This window comes from Nelumbo lutea, chromosome 4 (genome assembly GCF_056320005.1).
Source record: "Nelumbo lutea isolate HS-2025 chromosome 4, American lotus-T2T, whole genome shotgun sequence".
Lineage (NCBI taxonomy): Eukaryota > Viridiplantae > Streptophyta > Magnoliopsida > Proteales > Nelumbonaceae > Nelumbo > Nelumbo lutea.
In genome coordinates, this window is record NC_142687.1 from 26448404 (window position 1) to 26472668 (window position 24265).

Consider the following 24265-nt stretch of genomic DNA (forward strand, 5'->3'; position numbering starts at 1 on the left):
AATGTCTAATTTATATCTGTACTCTTTACGTGTAGGACTGATAGTGTAGGGTCGGATGCTCGGATTCGATATTCCCTCCTCATTTAGTCGGGGCGGGTTGGATTGATGACGCTTCGGAATCGGATTTGGGCAAGCAAAACCCGTAACGTAAATGTCTACTTTTGGTTTTTGGAGCTTCGGTCCATGTCAATTTTCAATACACGTAACGTAAATTGTATGCAGCAACAATTACTCTTCCACCTTTTTCGTAGCTTGCCACCTTTTTCGTGATCAGGAATCGGGACAGGCTTAATCACGTTACGACTTACGATTACCAACAATTACTCTTCCATTTCCTTTAATAAAGGAAGAAGCTCCTCACATGACCTAAATTTCACTTTCCGAAAGTTGCTCCCGTTCGGCTGCACCAGCTCTCCCGTATTCCGACCTAATATAATATTCCGATCCGGCAACTGTCGAAAGTCGAAACCGCACTAGTTCTCCCGTTGAGCACCCCAACGTACATAGATGTGTTAGATGACGTGGCGTCGTAAAAAACCTTCACTAGCTTTGTACTTGGGTCACACTCTCTCCCTCTCACTGGTCCCATCCAAATCCACCAACCTCTTCACCGTAAGACGCGCATTTTAGCAAAAGTTCAACGCCTCTACTTCCTTCCACTCTCCTCTCCTGTCCTCTCTCTCTCTCTCTCTCTCTCTCTCACTCTCTCTCTCATCATTTTTGTTTTATTTTTATATTTTTTTAGTCCATTGCTTCCCTTCACATGTCTATCTGCTTCTGCTCCTCTTCACATGTCTGAAGTCCGAAGAAACAGCAGTTCCTCCACACCCAACTGCCATGTCCTTCTTCTTCTTCCTCGCTTTCCCTCTTCTCCTCTCTTCTCCTCCTCCCCTCAACTCGTATCCCTACGGTAAGCAATCTCTTCTCTCTTCTTTCCATTTCTATTTCTCTCACTAACCAACTAACTCTTTAACTGTCTTAACCGTCTCTAAAAAGCAAGCATCCTCTTGACTCGCAGACACCTCCTATCGAATTGACTGCGGCGGCCAAACCAACTTCACCAACAGGTTCAACGAGACATGGCTCTCCGACCGTTTCTTCACCGGCGGCTCAACTTCCCCCGTCGCCGAAACTCATCTCTTCCAGCAGCAACAAGAGCAGACCCTTCGGTTCTTCCCCATCTCATTCGGCAAGAAGAATTGCTACATCGTCAATGTCCCCACCGGCCGCTACTACATCCGTACTTTCACCGTTTACGATAACTACGACGGCAAGCTGCATTCCCCCAGCTTCGATGTCTCCGTCGAGGGGACCCTTGTGTTCAGCTGGCGGTCGCCGTGGGGGGACGATGTGAGCCGGACCGGGGCTTACTCTGATCTGTTTGCCTTCGTCAAGGACGGCGAAGCGGATATCTGTTTTTACAGCATTGCCACTGATCCTCCGGTGATTGGATCGCTTGAGGTTGTTCAAATCGATCCCTTGTCCTACGATTCTTCGACCACCGGCAATAATCTTATTTTGATCAACTACGGGCGGTTGACTTGTGGTTCTGATCTGCTGGGAGCGGGGTTTACCAATGACACGGATTTGTTCGGGCGTGCTTGGCAATCTGATGCGGAATTCCGCACAGGAAACTTGAATTCAGTTAAGGTTATTCAAACGAGGAGAAATGTTCTTGGGACGAACCAACGGCCTAATTACTTCCCTATGCATCTGTACCAGACGGCGGTTACAGTTGTGGGTGGTGGAGCATTGGAGTATGAACTGTCTGTTGATGCCAAATTGGATTACTTGGTTTGGTTCCATTTTGTAGAGATTGATACGAGTGTCACTGCGGCAGGGCAGCGTGTTTTTGATGTGTTCATCAATCAGAGGAATGTGAGTAGGATTGATATCTTTAAGCATGTTGGGAGTTTTGCCGCTTTCAATTGGCATTATATTGTGAAGAACTTGAACACTACGTATTTGAGAGTGAAGCTTGTTCCTGTTGTTGGTTCTCCGTTGATAAGCGGTCTTGAGAATTACGCCATGGTTCCAAGGGATCTTGCTACCGTTCCTGAGCAAGGTATGGGAATAGTGTATATCAATTGTAAATTTGATTCCTGATATTTGTTCAGTAATGGTAAAATTTATTAATTTATGAGACTGAAAAAACTCCAAAACATCCCAGACCGTAAGGGATAGTGGGAGACCAAACAGCAGAGAGAAGCTGACTGTGTTATGGCTAGTAATATAGAGTTACAGTTTCACAACCCCCTCTCCCCCCGCATGCAACCCTTATTCTGAATTACTAGGTAGAGTATCTGCCAGGTTGATTCATGAAGCATAAGCATATAGATGAGTAGGAAATTAAGTTAGAACTGTCAGAAATAATTGTTCTATTTTTGCATAGTCATCGTACTTGGCTTTGATGAATGGATGTGGTGTAGTGACTGCGATGCGAGCATTGAAGGAATCACTGAAGGTTCCAGATAGAATGGGCTGGAATGGGGATCCATGTGCTCCTTCTAATTGGGATGCTTGGGAAGGAGTTACTTGCCACCCTAACAAGGACAAGTCTGCCCTTATGGTATCTCAAATGTAAGAACTTTCCTCTTTTTTTTTTTTTTTTTTTTTCTTTTTTTTCAGGATCTATCTCCTAGCGGCACATTTCTATATGTAGAAAATTTTGTTAGTAAGTCCCTTTAAATCAACTGACATGAACCTTATAAAAATTTGGGAACTTCAGTGATGAGAAACTTAGTCAAATACAGGAAGATAACTAGGACAAATACTGACTTCATTGTGTACTGAACTGCAAAATCCATGGTGTAACTTCATTGTTGCAAAATTGGACGAGGCTTTTATTTGGGTTTTATATGGATAAGGGTCAAAGAAGAAACTGTAAAAGGCCAGCTTTGAATTCAAAGAACCATAAAATGGGTTTAGTAATGTGTTCACAACCATTGGGCTTCCACTTGTATTCTTTCTCTGTAACAAACAAACTTATTCTTCTTTCTCCTTTTCTCTCAATCTGTGTAAGCAATATAAAGTATGATCTCTCTCTCATAGACACATGCATACATACATATGGTACAACAGGAACTCTACCCCTTTGTTTTTTTATTGTTTTTTTTTCTCCGTAATCACTCTCCACTCATTTATACACACACCATATCTCAATCACATTCAACATAACAAGGGTTATGCCACTTTGTTTAGCTTCTTTTTTTCTCCCATTCTCTGATTTTTATACACATGCTTTCCTTTATCTCCTTGCATTAACAGAATAGGGGCTCCACAGTCCACACCTTTGTTTTTATTCACAGGTCATATAGCATTACTTTCTTTCTATTTGTTAATTGTCACGCTTGTTTTTTCCTTGTTGGATAATTTTTAATAGTTGATACTTGCTATTTAGTAAGGGAAACAAGCTCGCTCATGAAAATTAGGGAAACAAAATTAGATTAACCAAGTTATTTCATAAAAAGAAATTATTGCCTGGATGACAGTGACTGAGTGCTTCTCACCTGGCTTTACCTGAACTCATTGGCACCTATGTCTTAGTCTGACCTACATGCCCCAGATAGTGATAATTCTACATGTTTTTTCATTTGCATGTGCTAGTTTAGTCTCATTACAATCTTGGTTTTTCTCTTTTTTGAACTCTTTTATTCATATATTCCGTTCTATTGTTCTAATATCACTCCTTTTGTTTTTTGGTAAGGATAATCATCAAAATGAACTGGAGCAAATCATGTTTGTAGTTTTCTATGGTCACAATTTCTGATGCCATTAGTTACCTGATTAATGAAATTGACAAAAGAAGATTCTCAAATTCTAGGCCATGTTAAAGCCTATATTCCTTTTCCTTGCATCAATTTTAAATTGGTGAATAGTTATGTTTGCAAGATGCTAATTTTACTACTTGCTTAGTATTAGTTTGAAATTCAGGCCTTAAATATTTGTGAACTGCATCAATTCATTGGTTAAAGCATGTTTGGCAAGTTATTCATAAAAAAAACATGTTTGGCAAGTGTGGAACTGTTTACAGTTTTCCCCTTATGGGAGTTCCTTTATTTTTATTTTTTAACTTCAACAGAGATCTTGGAAGTCAAGGCTTGAAAGGGTATATCAGTGAGCAGATTGGCCTTTTGACGAATTTAGTAAGCCTGTAAGTATTGACTTATTATGTACTTTATCATCCCTGTATGTTCCACAATCTTGTAATCTTATTATTTGATTTTTTTGTTGCTGTTGTAAATCATAAAATCCTAAAGATGAAAAACATTTTACCTATATTTTTTGAAAGAGCAGAATCTCATTTGGCTGTGGCATCCATGGCTGTAATTTTTTGGGATGTTTGCCAACAATGAATTCTTTCCTTGCCTTCATCGCTAATTTTCCCCAGTTTCTCTTTTTTACATTTCATTAAAATCTAAAACTGTTCACTTTTGCCATTTTTATCCATTCAATGATAATTGAATGGTCAGTTTATGCAAAAAGTGATGGTTTCTAAAAGAAGGGACTTGAATTTGAATAGTTGACCAGTGGTTTCCAAATGATGTCCCTTCTGCTACTTCTTCATGAGCTCTGAATTTTGCTTTACCTCCCATGTCAAGAAGTTTTCCAGTTGAGTTTGTTTGCATTATTTCTCTACAGGAACTTGAGTTCTAATTCTTTGGGAGGTACTATACCCTCACAACTTGGTCAAAAATCTCTTACACGACTGTAAGTATAACATGCTTCTTGCTATTGCATCTCTCTAATGATTTGTCCTTTGTGCTGGCTTTTTTTTTTTTTTTTTATCAGTGAATTGTAAGATTTATTAATTCATAGCCAAAGAGAATACATTTTAGGGAGAGGCACGAGATGCTACCTCCCCTTTAAGGAGGGGAGATGGAGGATATCATCAACCCTTTAGTTAATAAACAGAACAAAGGACAAAGAAAATTGCAGAGAAGCCCAATACAAGGAAACCCGAGTAGCCCCTTGTTTAGCAAGATAATCAGCCAAGGCATTAGCCAATCTACCCACCCACTGAAATCTAACTGTCATATCCCTTAAAAGCCATTCACCTTTTTTAAATTATCCTTGAAGTCCCAAGTGACAGTACCCGGGTCAGCCAACCATCCTACTACCACCTTGGATTCTCCTTCAATTATTAAGTTCTGCACTCCAAGTTGATAAGCAATCTGTATCCCCTGTGCTGCAGCTAGGAGTTCAGCCCTCACAGAGTCTCCTATTCCCACCAGTCCCGAAAAAAGGGTAAGAATGTTGCTGTCCTCATTTCTCAGTACACCACCAATACCAGACGGTCCTGGATTACCCTGACTACTTCCATCAAAGTTCAGCTTAACAAAACCCTCCATCGGTGGAGTCCAAGTTACTTGAATTCTAGGCTTCTTAGAAGAAGTGAGGGCAACTACGTTCCTCATTATATCATCGAAGGAGTAATTTTCGAAGAGCTTTAAGGATTTCAACCACAAAGTAGTCCTTCTCAAAATATACTCGACCTCAAGAATGGTTATTTCCTTCTCCTGAAAAATTCTGGAATTTCTTTCTTCCCAAATAGTCCAAAGGAGAGTTGCTCTTATACACTTTAACATAATTCTCCCTCTTCTTGTGGTCCACACAAAGGTATATGGAGAAAACAACAAATTTACCTCAGCTGGCAAGTTCCACCTACACACAAACAAATCAAAAACCCAATTCCAAATGGCTGCAGCAAAAGGACAGGAAATCAATAAGTGGTAACAGTCCTCATTCTGCGCTTTGCATAAAGTACACCAGTTAGGGGATAAATACAAAAAAGGTCTTTTCTTCTGTAAGTTATTCATTGTATTGATTTTACCGTAGTAAACTTCCCAACAAAAGACAACTATTTTTGGGGGAATAGGCCTAGACCAAACTTCTTTAACTGGGAATGCCCAAGGAGAGGAACTAGAGCAAAGGGATTTAAAGAAAGAAGCACAAGTAAATGACCCTTTCGGAGTCAAAGTCCAAATTTCCTATCAGAATTGAGTGGGTCCAAGCAAACAAAATCAAGTAGCAATAAGAGCTCAGAAGCTGATACGGATTCCTCATCCCTCAACCCTCTACGGAAGCCAAGTTCCCAATTTGTAGACAAAGGGGTATATGGGGACAAAAGAAAAGTAGACACATGTTATTTTTTATAAAGGGAAGTCCTTTGTGCTGGCTTATAGACAAGGAAAACAAAAAAGAAATAAATCTCTTCTCATTTAGCTTAATATTTTAATTATTTTCACCAGCTGCATTTTTTTCATCTACTCTATCAACTTTAAATGTTCAACATCTACCATTTAGTTTAGTATGTGGGGACATGGTAGAAATGGCAAGATCCTTCTAAACAACCGATAACATATTTGAAACTTGTAAAGGACAAAAGTTCCAATGGTTGACAGATTGACAGATTATCATGAAGGATTTCTCTCAATCAATTGCATTCAGTTAAAAAAGTGTCTTTGGACTTTAGGCCCAATGGTTGGGATTCTATAGAGTCAACAAAGTGGCATGGGAAATCTAGGGCCATCAGGGATAGGAATAATAAAAAATAAACAAGGTAATATTCTAGCCATTTACTTGGGACCAATTGGGCAAGGAGACTCTATGAGGGCCAAATGCCAAACTATATGCTGTACTACAATGCATTTAAGTGGGTAGAATACTAAACTTAAGAAATATATTGGAGGAAGTTGACTTCAAAGTAGTAGTGGGATGGCTGAAAGAGGGGGTGCAAGGAAGATGGCAGCATGGGCGCACTATGAGGGAGGCGAACCAAATAGCAAGGGAGCTGGAGTCTGTTTTCAGATGGGTTTGGAGATCAGAAAACTCTTTGGTTAATTCATAGACAAAGGGGTAAACAGGGATAGTTTTGGTTTTGGAAGCTTGAGTATAGGGAAAAGAGAAAGAGCACTACTTGATCAAAGGGATAGGAATAGGCAAACACAAGAGGCATGAATGGAGTCTCCTTTGTGGACAAAGCACAATTAATGGCTTGGTCAATGGAAGAAAAGGTGATGCTGAAGGTGGGTGCACATGCTTTTACCAGGTCATAGATGGGAGCGGGATGGTTGAGTTGAAGTACTCAGTGAAAGACTTGTAAAGATGGGCATCTTGAATATAGGGACTGGTGCTCAGAGTTAAGAGTACAAAGAATGGCAGAAATCAAATTTTTGTTCATAGTAACATTTCCAGGAGCAGCAGTAAGGGTGTTAAAGTTGGGTGCCAATAATATTGGAGGAGCACCTCATCACCCATATCCATAGGATCAATTAGAGGCAAAAATCAGGATTAAGGTGAGATGGTTGGGCTTTCTACCAGCAATGGTGAATGTGGTGGATTCAATCTAGCTGGAAATTTCACCGAAAGTCACAGCTCTAGCAAACAATTATACTGCAGCAATCAAGGTGGAAGAACAATGAATTTATAAAGCTTTAACAGGGGAAAACATATTAGAAGACTATTCCAAGCTTATCACAAATTGAAGAGTAATCTGGAGGGATCATGGCACTATAGACATATTGTAAGGGAATTAAGTAATATATGGGGATTGTAGAATACCCACTTTAGTTGGGTTTCTAGAGTGGAAAATGTAGAGAACACTGATGTGGGCCCCACTGTGTTCGTAGGACAACATGTGTAGTTGTTTGTTCCAGTTATAGTAGTGTCAGTTTGAGTCAGTTTGTTAATTCAGTTGTTATTTATTTCAGCTTTATTTACTTTATTTATTATGTAAGTACTAAGGGCAGATGTGTCCTTTCCATTATGTACTAAACATAACCTATAAATAATAAGAAAATGGCGGCGGCAGATCTGTTAGAATCTGTCCCTCCTTTCAACCACTTGTGTTCTCCTGTTTCTCTTCTATTCTCTCTCATTTCTCTCACTTTTCTTCTGTTTTGTAAACCTAAAACCTATTAGGATTCAAGGCTGATTACAGTCTTGATCTTCTACTTGGTATCAGAGCCTATCTAGGGCTTCTCATGTGTGTCTAGTCCAGCCGACCACATGAGGACTAGCTAGGGCTGGAAGCTTTGAAGAAGTATTCGGTGGCTGAATCTTGGAGATTACTAGGAGAGGTTCGTAGCAGTTGAAGACTTGCCGCGGCTTGCAGAGAGTTGGTAATCAGGAAGAAGCAGCGAAGGTTAGGGTTCAAGTAATCCTAGAAGACAGTAAACCGAGGTACATAAATAAGTTTTTTTATTGAGTTTCAGAGACTGCAATAAGTCGAGATAGGTTGGACCTATCTAGAAGTAGGGGCCGAACTGTGTTCAAGCTTGTTTCTAGGGTTTGACTTGCCGAACTGTGTTTAAGTCTGTTTCTAGGGTTTGACTGTTGGGCCGAACCCCCTCCCTCTCAGAGGTGATTAGTTTTAGGGTTTCATATTGCCCTACGACAAGTCCCACTTATGCGAGCTACTTGGAGAGTGCAGTTGAGCACTTATTTCAGACCCACAGTTGAAACCCTAATTTTGCTCTCGCAGCAGTGGGCCCCACAGTAGTGATTTCAGAAAATAGCATCTCAGATTGACAGGCTGCTTGGTACTATGCATGCCAATTGATTTCAGATCAGATTTGAGTTGATTCCTTGCCTATACTGTGATAGGCGATTGATTTCAGATCAGATTTGGGTTGGTTTTAGATCAGATTTCAGATCAGATCAGATTTGTGTTGGTTTCAGATCAATTTTCAGACGTGCTTGTTTGACTCTGTTTTCTGGTATAGTGACTCTAACAGTTTGTAGCCACTGAATCTTGATCAAGGATGGAGTTTAAGGGTCAGGGAGAAAGTAGTTTTAGAAACCACAGTTATGGTAGTGAATCTGAAACCGGGTTTCAGATTACAACTATGAGATTTGATGGGTCAAATTATTTGGAGTGGGCTCAATCAGCCATGGTGGCTATTGGAGGAAGGGGAAAACTGGGTTACCTCCTGGGAGATGTGAAAGAACCTTCCAAGGAGGACCCAACATACACCAAGTGGGTTCAAGAGAACTATTTGGTGATGGCGTGGCTGTGTAATTCTATGCAGCCACATATAAGCCGAAATTACTTGTGGGCAAAGATAGCCAAAGAGATATGGGATGTTGTGAAAGAAACCTATTCCCAACCCCTTAATGTTGTCAGAGCCTATGAACTGAAGTGTGAGGTGAACAACCTTAAACAAGGAGAGAAGCCAGTTTCTGTCTACTTCTCTACCTTGAAATCCTTGTGGCATGAGATTGACCATCTAGAGACCCTTGAGTGGGAGAGTCCCAAAGATGCACAGACTCACAGAAAGCAAGTCGAGACGAATAGGGTATTTGAGTTTCTGGCTGGTTTGAATTCAGAATATGACATTGTGCGACAACAGATATTGACAAGGGATAGTGTGATCCTTTCTCAAGCATACTCCCTGGTGCATAGTGAAGAGACCAGGAGGAAAGTCATGATGCAACCTCAGCCCTCTTTCCCAGCCTTGACAGCTATTAAACCTAAGCCAGGGGGTGACTCAGAAAGGGATCGGAAGAAGGAAGATAAACGGGATCTGGTATGTGAACATTGCAAGAAACCCAAGCACACAAAAGATACTTGTTGGAAGCTACATCCTCACTTGGTCCCAGCAAAACTAAGAAATAAGAAGGGTAATGCTCATGTGGCCGTGAACACCGATTCAACATCCTCATCAGGCACATCCCTAGAGACTTTAGTTGCTGTTCGGGCTGCCCGCATACAGTTGGAAAAGGAAGTTGGGAGTTCAGCTCAGCCATCTCAGTCACCATCAGCACCTGCCACATCTGCATTTGCACATTCAGGTACTCGAGCCTCAGCTTACCATGCTTCAGCTCCAGGTAATACTAACCACTGCTGGGTAATAGATTCAGGTGCACCTGACCATATGACTAGCTTGCCATCTTTGTTCACTTCTTATCACTTGTCCTTTGGCCGAGATAGAGTATCCATTGCTGATGGCTCCCTTGTTCCCATTTCGAGCAAGGGGGACATCAAGCTATTAGATACTATCTCTTTATCTTCTGTCTTGCATGTTCCTGAGCTTGATACTAACCTGCTTTCAGTTAGTAGTATTACCAAACACATGAACTGTTTAGTAACATTTTTCCTTAACCGATGTGTTTATCAGGATTTGGAGGCGAGGAAGGTGATTGGGACCGGCCATGAGACGAACGGGATCTATCTGCTTGGAGAGAGTTCTCGTCGGGAGGAGTCAGTGGATAAGAAGTCTTTTGTTTCCTAGTCTGTGAGTTCGGTTATGCTTTGGCACAACCAATTAAGTCATTTGTCTTTTAAGTCTTTGAAGAGTCTGTTTCCTGCTTTATTTGAGTCTGTTGAGTTATCAAAGTTGAGGTGTGAGAGTTGTGAGTTTGCCAAACATTGTAGAACCTCTTATTCTTTAAGTAATAAAAGGAGTAATTCCTCTTTTGATATTGTGCATACTGATGTTTGGGGGCCATATCATATCTCTTCTATGGGTGGGTACAGATATTTTCTACTGTTTGTTGATGACCATACCCGTTTTTCTTGGGTCTATCTTATGCGTTCTCGGGATGAGGTTCCTGCTCTGACCCAAAACTTCCATTAGATGGTTCTCACTCAGTTTGGAACCAAAATCAAAGTCCTTAGATCTGATAATGCAAAGGAATGCTTTGCTCAGCCATTGACCTCCTACCTACTTAGCCATGGAGTTATTCACTAGAGCACTTGCCCTTATACACCACAGCAGAACGGTGTTGCCGAAAGGAAGAATAGGCATATCTTGGAGGTGGTTAGGAGCATTATCTTTACCTCCAATGTACCTATTTGCTTCTAGGGTGATGCTATCCTCACGACAGTTTATCTCATTAATCGAGTTCCTTCCCGGGTTCTTGATATGAGAACCCCATTTTCCCTTCTATACCCAGACGAGGAGTTGTTCATTGTTCCCCTTAAAACCTTTGGTTGTAACTGTTTCGTTCAGCTTATCGGGCCTCATCATTCCAAGTTTGAACCTAAGGCCTCCAAATGCATTTTCCTTGGGTGTCACCTTCTTTGAGGGTTATTGCTGCTATGATCCAGTTTTAGGGAAACGGTTTGTCTCCATGGATGTCACCTTCTTTGAGGAGACACCCTATTATCCTAGGGTTTCTCCTCAGGGGGAGAGCAGTGAGAGTGGAAGTGGGGCTGTTCCTTTACCTATTCCACTGGATAATGAAGGTTGTAATGGTGAGGGTGGTCAGAGGGAGCCGGAGTTGAGAGTCTATCACAGGCGATGCAGGCAGGTTGATCCTAGTCATCAGCAGTCCCGGCCAGCTCCAGATACTTCCGCAGCTCCAGATCCAGAGCCTACTTAGATACCTCTCACTGTTGCCACTTCCCCTCTTGTGGATGACCTTGATCTCCCTATTGCCATTCGCAAAGGGAAACGACATTGCACCACTTCTACAACTCACAGCATCTCACAGTTCTTATCCTATGATCATTTGTCTCCATCTTATCGATCCTATCTCACTTCCATTGCCGATGTCCCTATTCCAAGAACAGTGCAAGAAGCCTTATCAGTTCCAGAATGAAAAGATGCAATGCAAGTCGAAATGGATGCCCTGTTGAAGAATAATACTTGGGCACTAGTTGACCCACCAAAAGGAAAGAAACCGGTGGGATGCAGATGGGTGTTCGCTGTGAAGCATAATGCTGATGGCTCTATTGAAAGGTACAAAGCTCGGCTGGTTGCAAAGGGGTTCACTCAGACTTATGGTATAGACTACTTGGAGACCTTTGCCCCAGTAGCCAAGATGACCACCATCCGAGTTCTGTTATCCCTTGCAGCAAATCATTATTGGCCCTTATTTCAGATGGATGTTAAAAATGCCTTTTTGAATGGAGACTTATAGGAAGAGGTTTACATGCAGTTGCCTCCTGGATTCTATGATACAGAGATAGGTAAGAAGGTTTGTCGACTGAACAAGGCATTGTATGGTTTGGAGCAGTCACCTAGAGCCTGGTTTGATAGGTTCAGATTAGCCATTGGAAAGTTTGATTATGTACAAGCCCAGTCAGATCATACACTATTCATCAAGAGGGTGGAGTCCTCTCTGACACTACTTGCAATATATGTTGATGATATTGTGGTGACAGGAAATGACAGTCATGAGATTGTGTCCCTCAAACAGCTCCTTCATCAAGAGTTTGAGGTGAAAGATCTTGGTGCACTACGGTATTTTTTGGGTATTGAGGTTGCTAGATCCAAGTAGGGGATTTATATCTCTCAGAGAAAATATGTTCTAGATCTGTTGGCAGAAACTGGAAAGTTGGGTGTTAAGCCGGCTGATACACCCATCGAACAAAATCACAAGATTAGTGCAGAGGGCGGGGAGCCTCTTGAAGACAAAGTTATGTTCCAACGGTTGGTTGGAAAGCTCCTATATCTCTGCCTCACTCGACCGGATATCAGCTATGCAGTTAGTGTTGCTAGCCAATACATGCACTCCCCTAGAACTTATCATCTTCTTGCGGCAGAGAGAATATTAGCATACTTGAAGAGATGCCCGAGTAGAGGTATACTGCTCAAGAACAATAATCACATGAGGGTGGAAGTCTATACAGATGCCGATTGGGCTGGGAGTGTTGATGACAGAAGGTCTACCTCTGGATATTGTGCCCTTGTGGGAGGTAACCTTGTCTCTTGGAGGAGTAAGAAGCAGAGTGTTGTTTCCCGCTCTAGTGCTGAAGCAGAATACAGGTCAATGGCTAATGGAGTGGCTGAAATCTTGTGGCTGAGGTCACTACTTGAAGAGTTGGGTATTGAATATGAAAAGCCCTTAATGTTGTATTGTGATAATCAGGCAGCTATTAATATAGCCCACAACCCAGTGCAGCATGACAGAACTAAACATATCGAAGTTGATCGACATTTTGTGCGAGAAAGGGTCACATCACAAGAAGTGTGTCTTCTGTACATCACATTCTAATATGCAGCTCGCGGATATCCTCACCAAGGCTATACCAAGGAAGAAGTTAGAGACAGACCTATCCAAGTTGGGAATGATAGATATCTACTCCCAATTTGAGGGAGAGTATAGAGAACACTGATGTGGGCCCCACTGGAGTGGTCCCCACTGTGTTCGTAGGACAGCATGTGTAGTTATTTGTTCCATTTATAGTAGTGTCAGTTTGAGCCAGTTTGTTAATTCAGTTGTTATTTATTTCAGCTTTATTTACTTTATTTATTATGTAAGTACTAAGGGCAGATGTGTCCTTTCCATTATGTACTAAACATAAACTATAAATAATAAGAAAGTGGCGGCGGCAGATCTATTAGAATCTGTCCCTCCTTTCAACCACTTGTGTTCTCGTGTTTCTCTTCTATTCTCTCTCCTTTCTCTCACTTTTCTTCTGTTTTGTAAACCTAAAACCTATTAGGATTCAAGACTGATTACAGTCTTGATCTTCTACTGAAAACAACATAGCTAATGAGCTGGCAAAACAAGGGGCAACAAGAGAAAATATGTTTTGGGGTGCTTTTTTGTAATGGATCTCAATTATGTATTGCATTTGTATAAATTAACACACTTTTCATAATTTTTAATAAAATTTGTTTGGTTACTGATGAGAAAAGCATAGTAGAAGACATGAAAAGAATAATCGAAGATAAGGAAATAGTGAAGACTATTTGAGAAATTGCTAGAGAGGGAAATGGTTGTTGTCATCGAGGAAGACAACTTCGATAGAGGATAGTTGAAGCAAGGGAGCCATGTGACAAATAAGAGGGGTTGAGATCTGATAATTTTTTATAAAGGTGGGGTAGGGGGGATTCCTTGCTATTGGACCACTTATGATGACAGATGTTCTCTAACAAGAACAAGAAGCATATCTATCAAAAAAAAAAAAAAAACAAAACAAAAACAAGAACACAAAGCATATTGACAAGGTAATTTAATAAACCAAGAAGGGCTCATTCAGATGGTGGTGAATAGATGTTTGGAGAGAATTGGGTACAAGATAGAAAGGGAATGGAGGGTAGAAGTAGGTAGTGATGTAGTCACCACCTTAGATTTATAAGTGGTAAGAGATGTCAATGTATAAGTGGCACATGGTCGGAAGGACAACCCAAACCAAGTAGCAATTTTACTAAATTGGGCAGACCGGGTAAAGTATGAAGCAACCCAAGAAAAGACACATGAAGGAGGGCTTGCGATCAACTAGGTGAGTCAACTATGAAAACAAATTGGCAAGAGATATTGGGACTGGCGTAAGGGGATCCAAGGAGACAATGCAAAGGAGCCTTGGGCTGAGCACATCAACGTGGACCATGGACCAAGCAAATGAAAAAGGGGAGGAGAATAATTTTGGGAATGAAGGTAGTGGGGGCAAAAGGGACCCAACTACACCATAACAGTCTAATAAGAATCAAAGAAGCAACCCCCAAGAGGAAATTTGACGTAGAATGCAAGAAGAGCTTCAAGAGGAGGAACTTCAATCAAGCAGTGAAGCAATATCCATCAAGGAGATGGGGGTGGAGAGGACCAAAGCTATTGTCTTATCATCAGGGAAGAAAAGCAAAGGGAAGTGTTGTATGATGAGATACTTGAGATTGGATTGATAGTGATGAACCAAGTGGAGGAATGGGATGCAGGTACAACATCAACAAGGTTTAACTAGAAGTTCAGGACTGTTATCAGTCTTGATCCCTAATGAATCTCAGGATCGAAGATAAGAAGAAGAAAGAGGAGAGAAGAGAAAGAGGGAGGAGAAGCAGTAGAACACAAGGGTTGAAAGGAGGAGCAGCTTAATGTTCTGCCACCGCCACTTTAATTAATATTTATAGGTTATGCTCATTACATGGAAAGGACAGATCTGCCCTTAGTCTTTACATAACAAATAGAGTAAAACAAGACTGAAATAAATAACAACTGAAACAACTAAATGACCAATAGCTAACCCTAGGCAGACTAGAACATCTTCTACCCTACGAACACAGTGGGACCGTAGCTGTGGGGCCCACATCAGTGTTCTCTATAGTCCCCCTCAAGCTGGGAATAAATGTTTATCATTCCCAACTTGGATAGATCTGCCTCTAGCTTCTTCCGTGATACAACTTTAGTGATCTCAGCCAACTCCTTAAGTAGTGATCTCAGCCAAAGAATTTCAGCCACTCCATTAGCCATTGACCTGTACTCAGCTTCAGCACTGGATCGAGAGACAACACTTTGTTTCTTACTCCGCCAAGAAACCAGGTTACCTCCCACAAGAGCACAATATCCAGAGGTAGACCTTTTGTCATCGACACTCCCAGCCCAACCGACATCTGTATAGACTTCCACCTTCATGTGGTCATTGTTCTTGAACAGTATACCTCTACCCGGGCATCTCTTCAAGTATGCTAGTATTCTTTCTGCTGCTAGAAGGTGCGTGGTTCTAGGAGAATGCATGTACTAATTGATAACACTGACGACATAACTGATGTCTGGTCGGGTAAGGCATAGATATAGGAGCTTTCCCACTCTCTGCATTAATCCTGTGGTTCTATTCAATGGGTGTATCTACAGGTTTGACACCTAGCTTTCCAGTTTCAGCCAAGAGATCTAACACATATTTCCTCTAAGAGACAAAGATCCCCTGCTTAGATCTAGCAACCTCAATACCCAAAAAATACCGTAGTGTACCCAGATCTTTCACCTCAAACTCTTGATGAAGGAGCTGTTTGAGGGACTCAATCTCATGGTTGTCGTTTCCTGTGACCACAATATCATCAACATAAACTGCAAGTAGTGTCAATGACGACTCCACCCTCTTGATGAACAGTGTATGATCTGACTGGGCCTGTACATAACCGAACTTCCCAAGGGCTAGTCTGAATCTGTCGAACCAAGCTCTAGGTGACTGCTTCAAACCATACAATGCCTTATTGAGCCGACAAACCTTCTTAACTGCCTCTGTATCATAGAATCCAGGAGGCAACTGCATGTAGACCTCTTCCTGCAAGTCCCCATTCAGGAAAGCATTCTTAACATCCATTTGGTACAAAGGCCAAGTGTAGCTTGCTGCAAGAGATAATAGAACCCGAATGGTGGTCATCTTGGCTACCGGGGCAAATGTCTCCAAGTAATCTATACCATAAGTTTGAGTGAACCCCTTTGCAACTAGCCGAGCTTTGTACCTCTCAATGGAACTGTCCGCATAATGCTTCACAGTAAATACCCACCTGCATCCAACTGGTTTCTTTCCTTTGGGCAAGTCAACTAGCTCCCAGGTATTATTTTTCAACAGGGCATCCATTTAAGCTTGCATTGCACCTCTCCACTTCGGGACTGATAGGGCTTCTTGCACTGTTCTCGGAATAGGGACATCAGCAACAGAGGTGAGATAGGACATGTAGGAGGGAGATAGGCGATCATAGGACAAAAACTGGGAGATGCAGTGGACTGTAGATGTGGTGCAATGCCGTTTTCCTTTACGGAGGGCAATGGGAAGGTCAAGGTCATGTGCAGAGGGTGATGCAGCAACAATGGAAGGAGTCTCTATTGGGCCCTGGGACTGTAATATCTGGACTTGGAGCCGCAGAAGAGATTGTAGCTGGCTGGGACTGCTGATGACCAGGATCAATCTGCCTGCATCGCCTGTGATAAACTCTCAACTCCCGATCCCTTTGACCACCCTCGCTACTACAGCCCTCATCACTACAACCCTCATCATCATCAACTGGAATAGGTAAAGGAACAGCCCCAAAGGTATTAACCCTGTCCTCACTGCACTCCTCCTCCCCCTGAAGAAAAAGACCCAAATCTCCACGCTCACTACTCTCCCCTTGAGGAGAGACCCGAGAATAGTAGGATGTCTCCTCAAAGAAAGTGACATCCATGGATACAAACTTCTTCCCTGAGAAAGGATCATAACAACAATAACCCTTTTGAGTTTGTGCATAACCAAGAAAGATGCATTTGGAGGCCTTGGGTTGAAACTTTGAGTGATTGGGACCAAGAAGCTGAACAAAATAGGTACAACCAAATGTCTTGAGGGGAATAGTGAACAACTCCTCATTGGGGTATAGAAGGGAAAAAGGAGGTTTCATATCAAGAACCCGATGAGGAATCCGATTAATAAGATATACCGCCGTAAGGATAGCATCACCCCAGAAGCGAATAGGGACGTTGGAGGTAAACATAATACTTCTATCCACCTCCAAGATGTGCCTATTCTTCCTCTCTGCAACCCCATTCTGCTGAGGTGTATGAGGACATGTGCTCTGGTGGATAACCCCATGATTAATGAGGTACGATGCCAATGGCTTAGCAAAGTATTCCTTTGCATTATCAGATCTAAGCACTTTTATCCTTGCATCAAATTGTGTTAGGATCATTTGGTGGAAGTTTTGGGTCAGGACAAGCACCTCATCTCGTGATCGCATAAGATAAACCCATGAAAACCGGGTGTGGTCATCAACAAATAGCAAAAAATACCTGTACCCCCCCCTAGAAGGAATGTGATGTGGCCCCCAAACATCAGTATGCACAATATCAAAAGAACTATTACTCCTTTTATTACTCATTGAATAAGAGTTTCTACAATGTTTAGCCAACTCACAACTTTCACACTTCAACTGAGATGACTCAACAGACTCAAACAAAGTAGGAAACAGACTCTTCAAGGACCGAAAAGATAAGTGACCCAATCGGTTATGCCACAACATAACCGGACTCACAACTTGAGAAACAAGTAACTTCTTATCCACTGACTCTTCCCGACGAGAACTCTCCCCGAGCAGATAGATCTCATTCGTCTCACAGCCAGTCCCAATCACCTTCTTCGTCTCCATGTCCTGAAAAACACATCGGTCAGGAAAAAAGTTACTGAGCAGTTCAAATGTTTGGTAATGCTACTGACGGAAAGGAGGTTAGTATCCAATTTAGGAACATGTAAGACAGAGGACAAGGATATAGTATCTAACAGTTTGATGTCACCCTTGCTAGAAATAGGGACAAGAGAACCATCAACTATAGATACTTTATCCCTACCAGAAGATAAGTGATAAGTAGTAAACAAAGAGGGCAAGCTGGTCATATGGTCAGATGCACCTGAATCTATTACCCAACACGGTTCAGTAGTACCTGGAGCGGAGGCATGGTAGGCTGAGGCTCGAGTACCTGAGTGTGCAAAGGCCGATGTAGCCGGAGCTGATGATGACTGCGGTAACTGGGCTGAACTGCCAACTTCCTTCTCCAATTGTATTAGAGCTGCCCGAACTGCAGCTAAGGTCTCTAATGGTGTGCCTCTCGTGCTAGATGAGGATGCTGAATCAGTAGTCGTAGCCACATGAGCATTACTCCTTTTATTTCTCAACTTTGCCGGGATCAAATGTGGATGTAGCTTCCAACATGTTTCTTTTGTGTGTTTAGGTTTCTTGCAATGCTCACACACCACATCCCTTTTATCTTCCTTCTTTCTGTCCCTCTCTGAATCACCCTCTGTTTTGGGTTTGACAGCTACCAAGGCAGGTGTAAGTGGCTGAGGTTGCATCATGACTTTTCTCCTGGTCTCTTCACTGTGCACTAAGGAGTATGCCTGAGAGAGGGTCACACTATCTCTGGTCAAGATCTGCTGCCTCACAATATCATATTCTAATTTCAGTCCTGCCAGAAACTCAAACACTCTGTTTGTCTCAATGTGCTTTCTATGTATTTGAGCATCTTTGGGACTCTCCCACTCAAGAGTCTCTAAGTGATCAATCTCATGCCACAGGGACTGCAAGTTACAGAAATAGACCGACACCGGTTTCTCTCCTTGTTTAAGGGCATTCACCTCACATTTCAACTCATATGCTCTGGCAGCATTAAGGGGTTGGGAGTAAGTCTCTTTCATCACTTTCCATATCTCCTTGGCTGTCTTTGCCCATAAGTAATTTCGGCTGATATGGGGCTACATTGAATTATAGAGCCATGTCATAACCAAGTAGTTTTCTTGGACCCACTTGGTATACATAGGGTCTCCCTTGGAAGGTTTCGCTACATCTCCCAAGAGATACCCTACTTTTCCCCTTCCCCCAATAGCCATCATGGCTGATTGGGCCCATTCCAAGTAGTTTGATCCATCAAACTTTACGGTTGTAATCTGAAAACCTGTCTCAGAACCACCACCATAACTGCTGTTCCCAAAACTGCCTTCTGCCTGATTCTTAAACTCCATTTCAGTCAAGAACCAGAAGTATCAAAGACTATGGTTACTACAGTCAAAACCAGCATTAGAACTCCCAACAACAGTCACAAAATCAGTAGAGAATTAATCTGTACTCACAATAGATGTGCATGAAATATATATAAGACTGATCTGAAATCAATAACCACACACAACAGCAACAGTCCAAACTGTTTTCACCCCTTCAAAAGTGTTCGAAACCCCAAAAGAAGACTGAAACACAGTTTGAAGAGCAATCTGATATGCTGAAGCCAATTCGAGGTTTTAATCAAACCTAAGAGCCATACAGATAAGGTTTATATTAGGGTTAATATGAAACCCTAAAACTGATCAATGTTGAGGAGAATTCTAGGGTTTGCCGCAGGAATAAGATCACAAGTTTCGGCCTAATACTAGGGTTTTCCGTAGGGATAAGACAAAACCCTAGAGAAACCCTAGAGAATAGAGAGATAAAACCCTAGAGTAGTTCGGCCACCCTTACTGGATAGGTCCAACCTATCTTTTCTGATGTTACTTCTCTCAGAAAGTAAAAACTTACAGTAGAATGCAGTTTGCTGCCTACCAAGGTTACCCGAACCCTAGCCTTCTCTGATTCTTCCTGATCACCAACTTGCTACAACTGTGACACTTCTTCAAACAACTGCTAATCCTCTGGAGATCTCCAAGAACCAGTCAACGAACTCTCCTTTCTCAGCTTCTAGCCTTAGATGATTCTCATGTGGTCGGCTGGACTAGACTCACATGAGAGAACCTGGCTCTGATACCAACTAGAAGTTCAGGACTGTTATCAGTCTTGAACCCTAATGAATCACAGGATCGAAGATAAGAAGAAGAAAGAGAGAAGAGAAAGAGGGAGGAGAAGCAGTAGAACACAAGGGTTGAAAGGAGGAGCAGAAGCTTAATGTTCTGCCGCCACCACTTTAATTAATATTTATAGGTTATGCTCATTACATGGAAAGGACAGATCTGCCCTTAGTCTTTACATAACAAATAGAGTAAAACAAGACTGAAATAAATAACAACTGAAACAACTAAATGACCAATAGCTAACCCTAGGCAGACTAGAACATCTTCTACCCTACGAACACAGTGTGGACCGTAGCTGTGGGGCCCACATCAGTGTTCTCTACAGTTTACATCACAACAACAGACAACAGGTTGATAAAGAAGAAATTTCTCCCTAGGTTTTTGTCGAAGCTATTGTCTTTTGGAGAGTTGTTGGGAATTTCGTTTAGGGGGTTGGAGACAAAAACCAGCCAATTGCTCATGGTATTTTTTTTTACTTTTTTGATAGGAAACGGTAATTTGCTCATGGTAATCGAAAGAAGGGCAATCAAGGTGGAGGGTAAAAGGGGAAGGAGAACAAACTGGGAATTCTTTAGGCTGTCTTGGGGACTGAATGACAAAGTGGAAAGCTCATCACTAGTAAGCAAATGGGAAAGTACAGATCAAGGAAAGACAATAGGGTTGGAGGGGGTACATGCTACCTTGTTTTCAAAAGAAATGGATTAGTTAAGAGTCATCTTGTGGAATATTAGAGGTCAAAATTTTGGGCATAGAAGAGTGGTTGCAAGCATTTTTTTTATTGGTTTTAAGGGAGTGGAAGACAACAATTATCTGTTTACAAGAAATGAAGATGGAAATAATGAAGGCTAGCATGGTGCAATGCATATGGGGAAATAGGGATTGTAACAAGGGGTATGATGGCAGTTTCAGACACTAGTGTATTGAGCACTTGTGAAGTATAAAGGGGTTAATTTTCAATGGCAATACACTTTCAAACAATGGAAGAAGTCAAGAAGGTTTTGATTGGGTATTGACCAGAATTTATTGGCTGGTTGATACGGGTAGGCAAGTAAAATTTTAGGAAGAATTGAATGAAGTACAGAAGGATGGGGGTTCCCATGGTGGTAGGGGAAGACTTCAACTGTATTGAGCACTTGTGAAGTATAGAGGGGTTAATTTTCAATGACAATACACTTTCAAACAATGGAAGAAGTCAAGAAGGTTTTGATTGGGTATTGACCAGAATTTATTTTCTGGTTGATAGGGGTAGGCAAGTAAAATTTTAGGAAGAATTGAATGAAGTACCAGAAAGATGGGGGTTCCCATGGGTGGTAGGAGGTGACTTCAACATTGTTAGATTTTCTCATGAGAATAGGGGTGGAAATAGAGATTGCAAGGGTATGTCGGGTTTTGCACAATTTATGAAAAGATGGGAATGGTGGACTTACTGCTAACAAGAGCAAGGTACACTTGGACAAATAATCAGGAAGTACCAATCTTAAAGTTGGATAAATTTATAGTTTCCACTAGTTGGGAGGCATGCTTCCCTAATTTGTCCCAAGAGTTTGTTGTGGATGCATTCGTGGGGAGGACGTACAGCTGCCGTCAGCAGCAGTAAGGAGGGGCCCACAGGGCGGCAGCTTATCTTATCATCTCTCAGCTTATCTTATCTTATCCTTTTAGTAGTTTCCCTTATCTTACTTTATCTATTAGAAGAATAGGAGTTTGTTTATCTATTAGAAGTAGGAGTTTGGTTGATCTTCGAGTTTGATTTATCTTAGCCTTATCTGTAAGTAGTCGAATTCTATAGGGAGTCCTCCTACAGAGAGGATTCTCACCTCTTGTAATCTCCTATTTAAGGAGCTGCGAATTGAGAATAAAGGCATTCAATTTTCAGTCAAAGAGAAGAGTAAAGGAGAGTTAGGGTGATCTCTTGAACAAATCACCTTTAGGTCGCCATGATAGGGTCTGCACGCAAGGGGAGGGGCAAGGGGAAGCTAGAGGTTCTCCCCGTGGATCGACCCGTGATGAGATCCTACGCCCGGGCCCATAACATTTTGGTATCAGAGCCAAACGTCATGGGCGATATGGAGCAGCTATCATCCAGGGCCCACGACTTGGAACACCGACTCGTGGAGAACCATGCGAAAGTGAGAGAAGTCAAGGAAAATGTCCGAGAGCTTTGTTGCCTACTCGAGTCGTACTTCTCCACCAGGCAGAGGAGCCCTGAAGGGGCGACCACCACCAACAGCTGTCGACCAGATTTGGCAGAGGCATCCCGCGAACGACAGATCGGCACCCCAACAGCCGCGGTCATACCCAAGTATAGTAGGGTGGAGTTTCCTTCATACAACGGCAGCGGCGACCCACTAGGATGGCTGTACCGCTGCGAGCAATTCTTTCGCAATCAGCGCACGGAGGAAAGGGATAAGGTCAGTCTGGCCGCGTTTCATCTCACAGAAGAAGCACAACTCTGGTTCTACCGAGTAGAGAAAGAGGAATCAGGTCTCAACTGGGACCAATTCAGGTCCTACTGCCTCCTCCGGTTCGGGCCCCCATTGACAAGCAACCCATTGGGAGAGTTAATTAACCTCAAGCAAACAGGGACCGTAGCCAAGTACCAGCGGCAATTTCAAACCCTTCTCACCAGAGCCACCTCAGTACGCCCAGATCAGCAGGTGGATATGTTCACCGTTGGATTAGCCGAGCCCCTAAGAGTCGATGTGGGAATGCAGAGCCCTCCCAACCTGGTCACCGCCATGAACCTAGCCCGCGCTTTCGAGCGCAAGCTACAGATCAGCCGAGGATCTTTCAGCATGGGGCGTTCAACAACTTCTTAGACAAACCCGAAATCGATTGGGGGGGCCTTCTTTGGCAGCCAGTAGGGAACAAAAGCTTCACACAGGTAACACTTCCGGATCGGCACCCAACATAGGAAGCAGCATGACGGCACCTCCCATCAAACGCTTATCTAGAGCTGAGATGGCGGAGCGCCGGGCAAGAGGGCAATGCTTCAACTGCGACGAGTTGTACTCAGCCGGACACCAATGCAAGCGGCTATTCTGCCTCCTGGTAGACGAACTAGAGGAAGACGAGGAGGAACCCACAACACTAGAACCCGAGATCTCCCTCCATGCCATCACCGGGATAAAGAACTCCCAAACCATGCAGCTGCGGGCACAGGTGGCAGGGAAACCAGTACGTATTCTTGTGGACTCAGGAAGCACACACAATTTTGTTAGCGAGCAAGCGACACTTCAACTGAAACTACCGGTGGAAGGCAGACCGCAACTACAGGTAGCCGTCGCAAATGGGGAGAGAGTTCACAGCCCTGGAATCTGTAGGAACATCCAAATACAGGTCAAATCCAAACCCTTCTCCGCTGATTTATTTGTGCTGCTCTGGACGAGTTTGATATAGTGCTTGGAGTTAAGTGGCTCATCACTCTAGGCCCTATCCTATGGGACTTAGTGCCCTAACCATGTCATTCCACCTGAATGGAAAACAAGTCACCTGGCAGGGAACCAGGGTAAAGGCAAAAAGGCCGCAAGTGCATACTCTCCATGGCGAAACCATGCACACTGCAGAGATGGAGAGACTTCTCACCGACTTCCCGGACGTGTTTCAAGAACCCAAGGGACTTCCACCTGCCCGATCGTGTGACCATCGGATTCCTTTAATACCAGGTGTAGAACCCGTCGTTGTCCGGCCATACCGCTACCTACATTTGCAAAAAGATGAGATAGAGAAACAGTGTGCGGAAATGTTGAAACAAGGAATCATCCGCCCCAGCCGCTCCCCCTTCTCTTCGCTGGTTTTATTGGTACCAAAGCAAGACAACACTTGGAGGTTTTGTGTGGATTACAGAGAACTCAACAACAGAACCGTCAAGGACAAATTTCCGATTCCCGTGGTAGATGAACTGTTGGATGAACTCCACGGGTCTCAGTACTTCTCGAAGTTAGATCTCAGATCAGGGTACTTTCAGGTCCGGATGGCCCCCGAGGATGTGGAAAAACAGCCTTCCGGATGCATCATGGCCACTTCGAATTTCTAGTCATGCCATTCGGCCTCACCAACGCTCCATCCACATTTCAGTCATTGATAAACGAGGTATTTCGGCCCCACCTTCGCAGATTCGTCCTAGTATTCTTTGACGACATCCTGGTTTACAGTACTTCATGGGTTGAGCACGTTCGTCACCTACGAACTGTTCTGGAACTACTGCGCCGACACAAACTCTTCCTGAAGCGGCCCAAATGTTCCTTCGAGGAGCGCCAAGTTCTTTATCTGGGACATGTAATCAGCGGGCAA

General features: G+C 42.8%; 1 protein-coding gene across 1 annotated transcript in view; it reads left to right on the top strand.

Moving 5' to 3' along the window:
• Window positions 1-661: 661 nt before the first annotated feature.
• LOC148854743 (Di-glucose binding protein with Leucine-rich repeat domain-containing protein) overlaps window positions 662-24265 on the top strand; it is a 64408-nt gene continuing 40804 nt past the window's right edge. Inside the window, exons 1-5 of the mRNA XM_088986653.1 lie at window positions 662-910; window positions 1019-2065; window positions 2430-2580; window positions 4082-4153; window positions 4642-4710. Of these exons, the coding sequence (XP_088842779.1) occupies window positions 838-910; window positions 1019-2065; window positions 2430-2580; window positions 4082-4153; window positions 4642-4710 (1412 nt within the window). The 5' untranslated portion in view covers window positions 662-837. The remainder of the gene's footprint in view (window positions 911-1018; window positions 2066-2429; window positions 2581-4081; window positions 4154-4641; window positions 4711-24265) is intronic.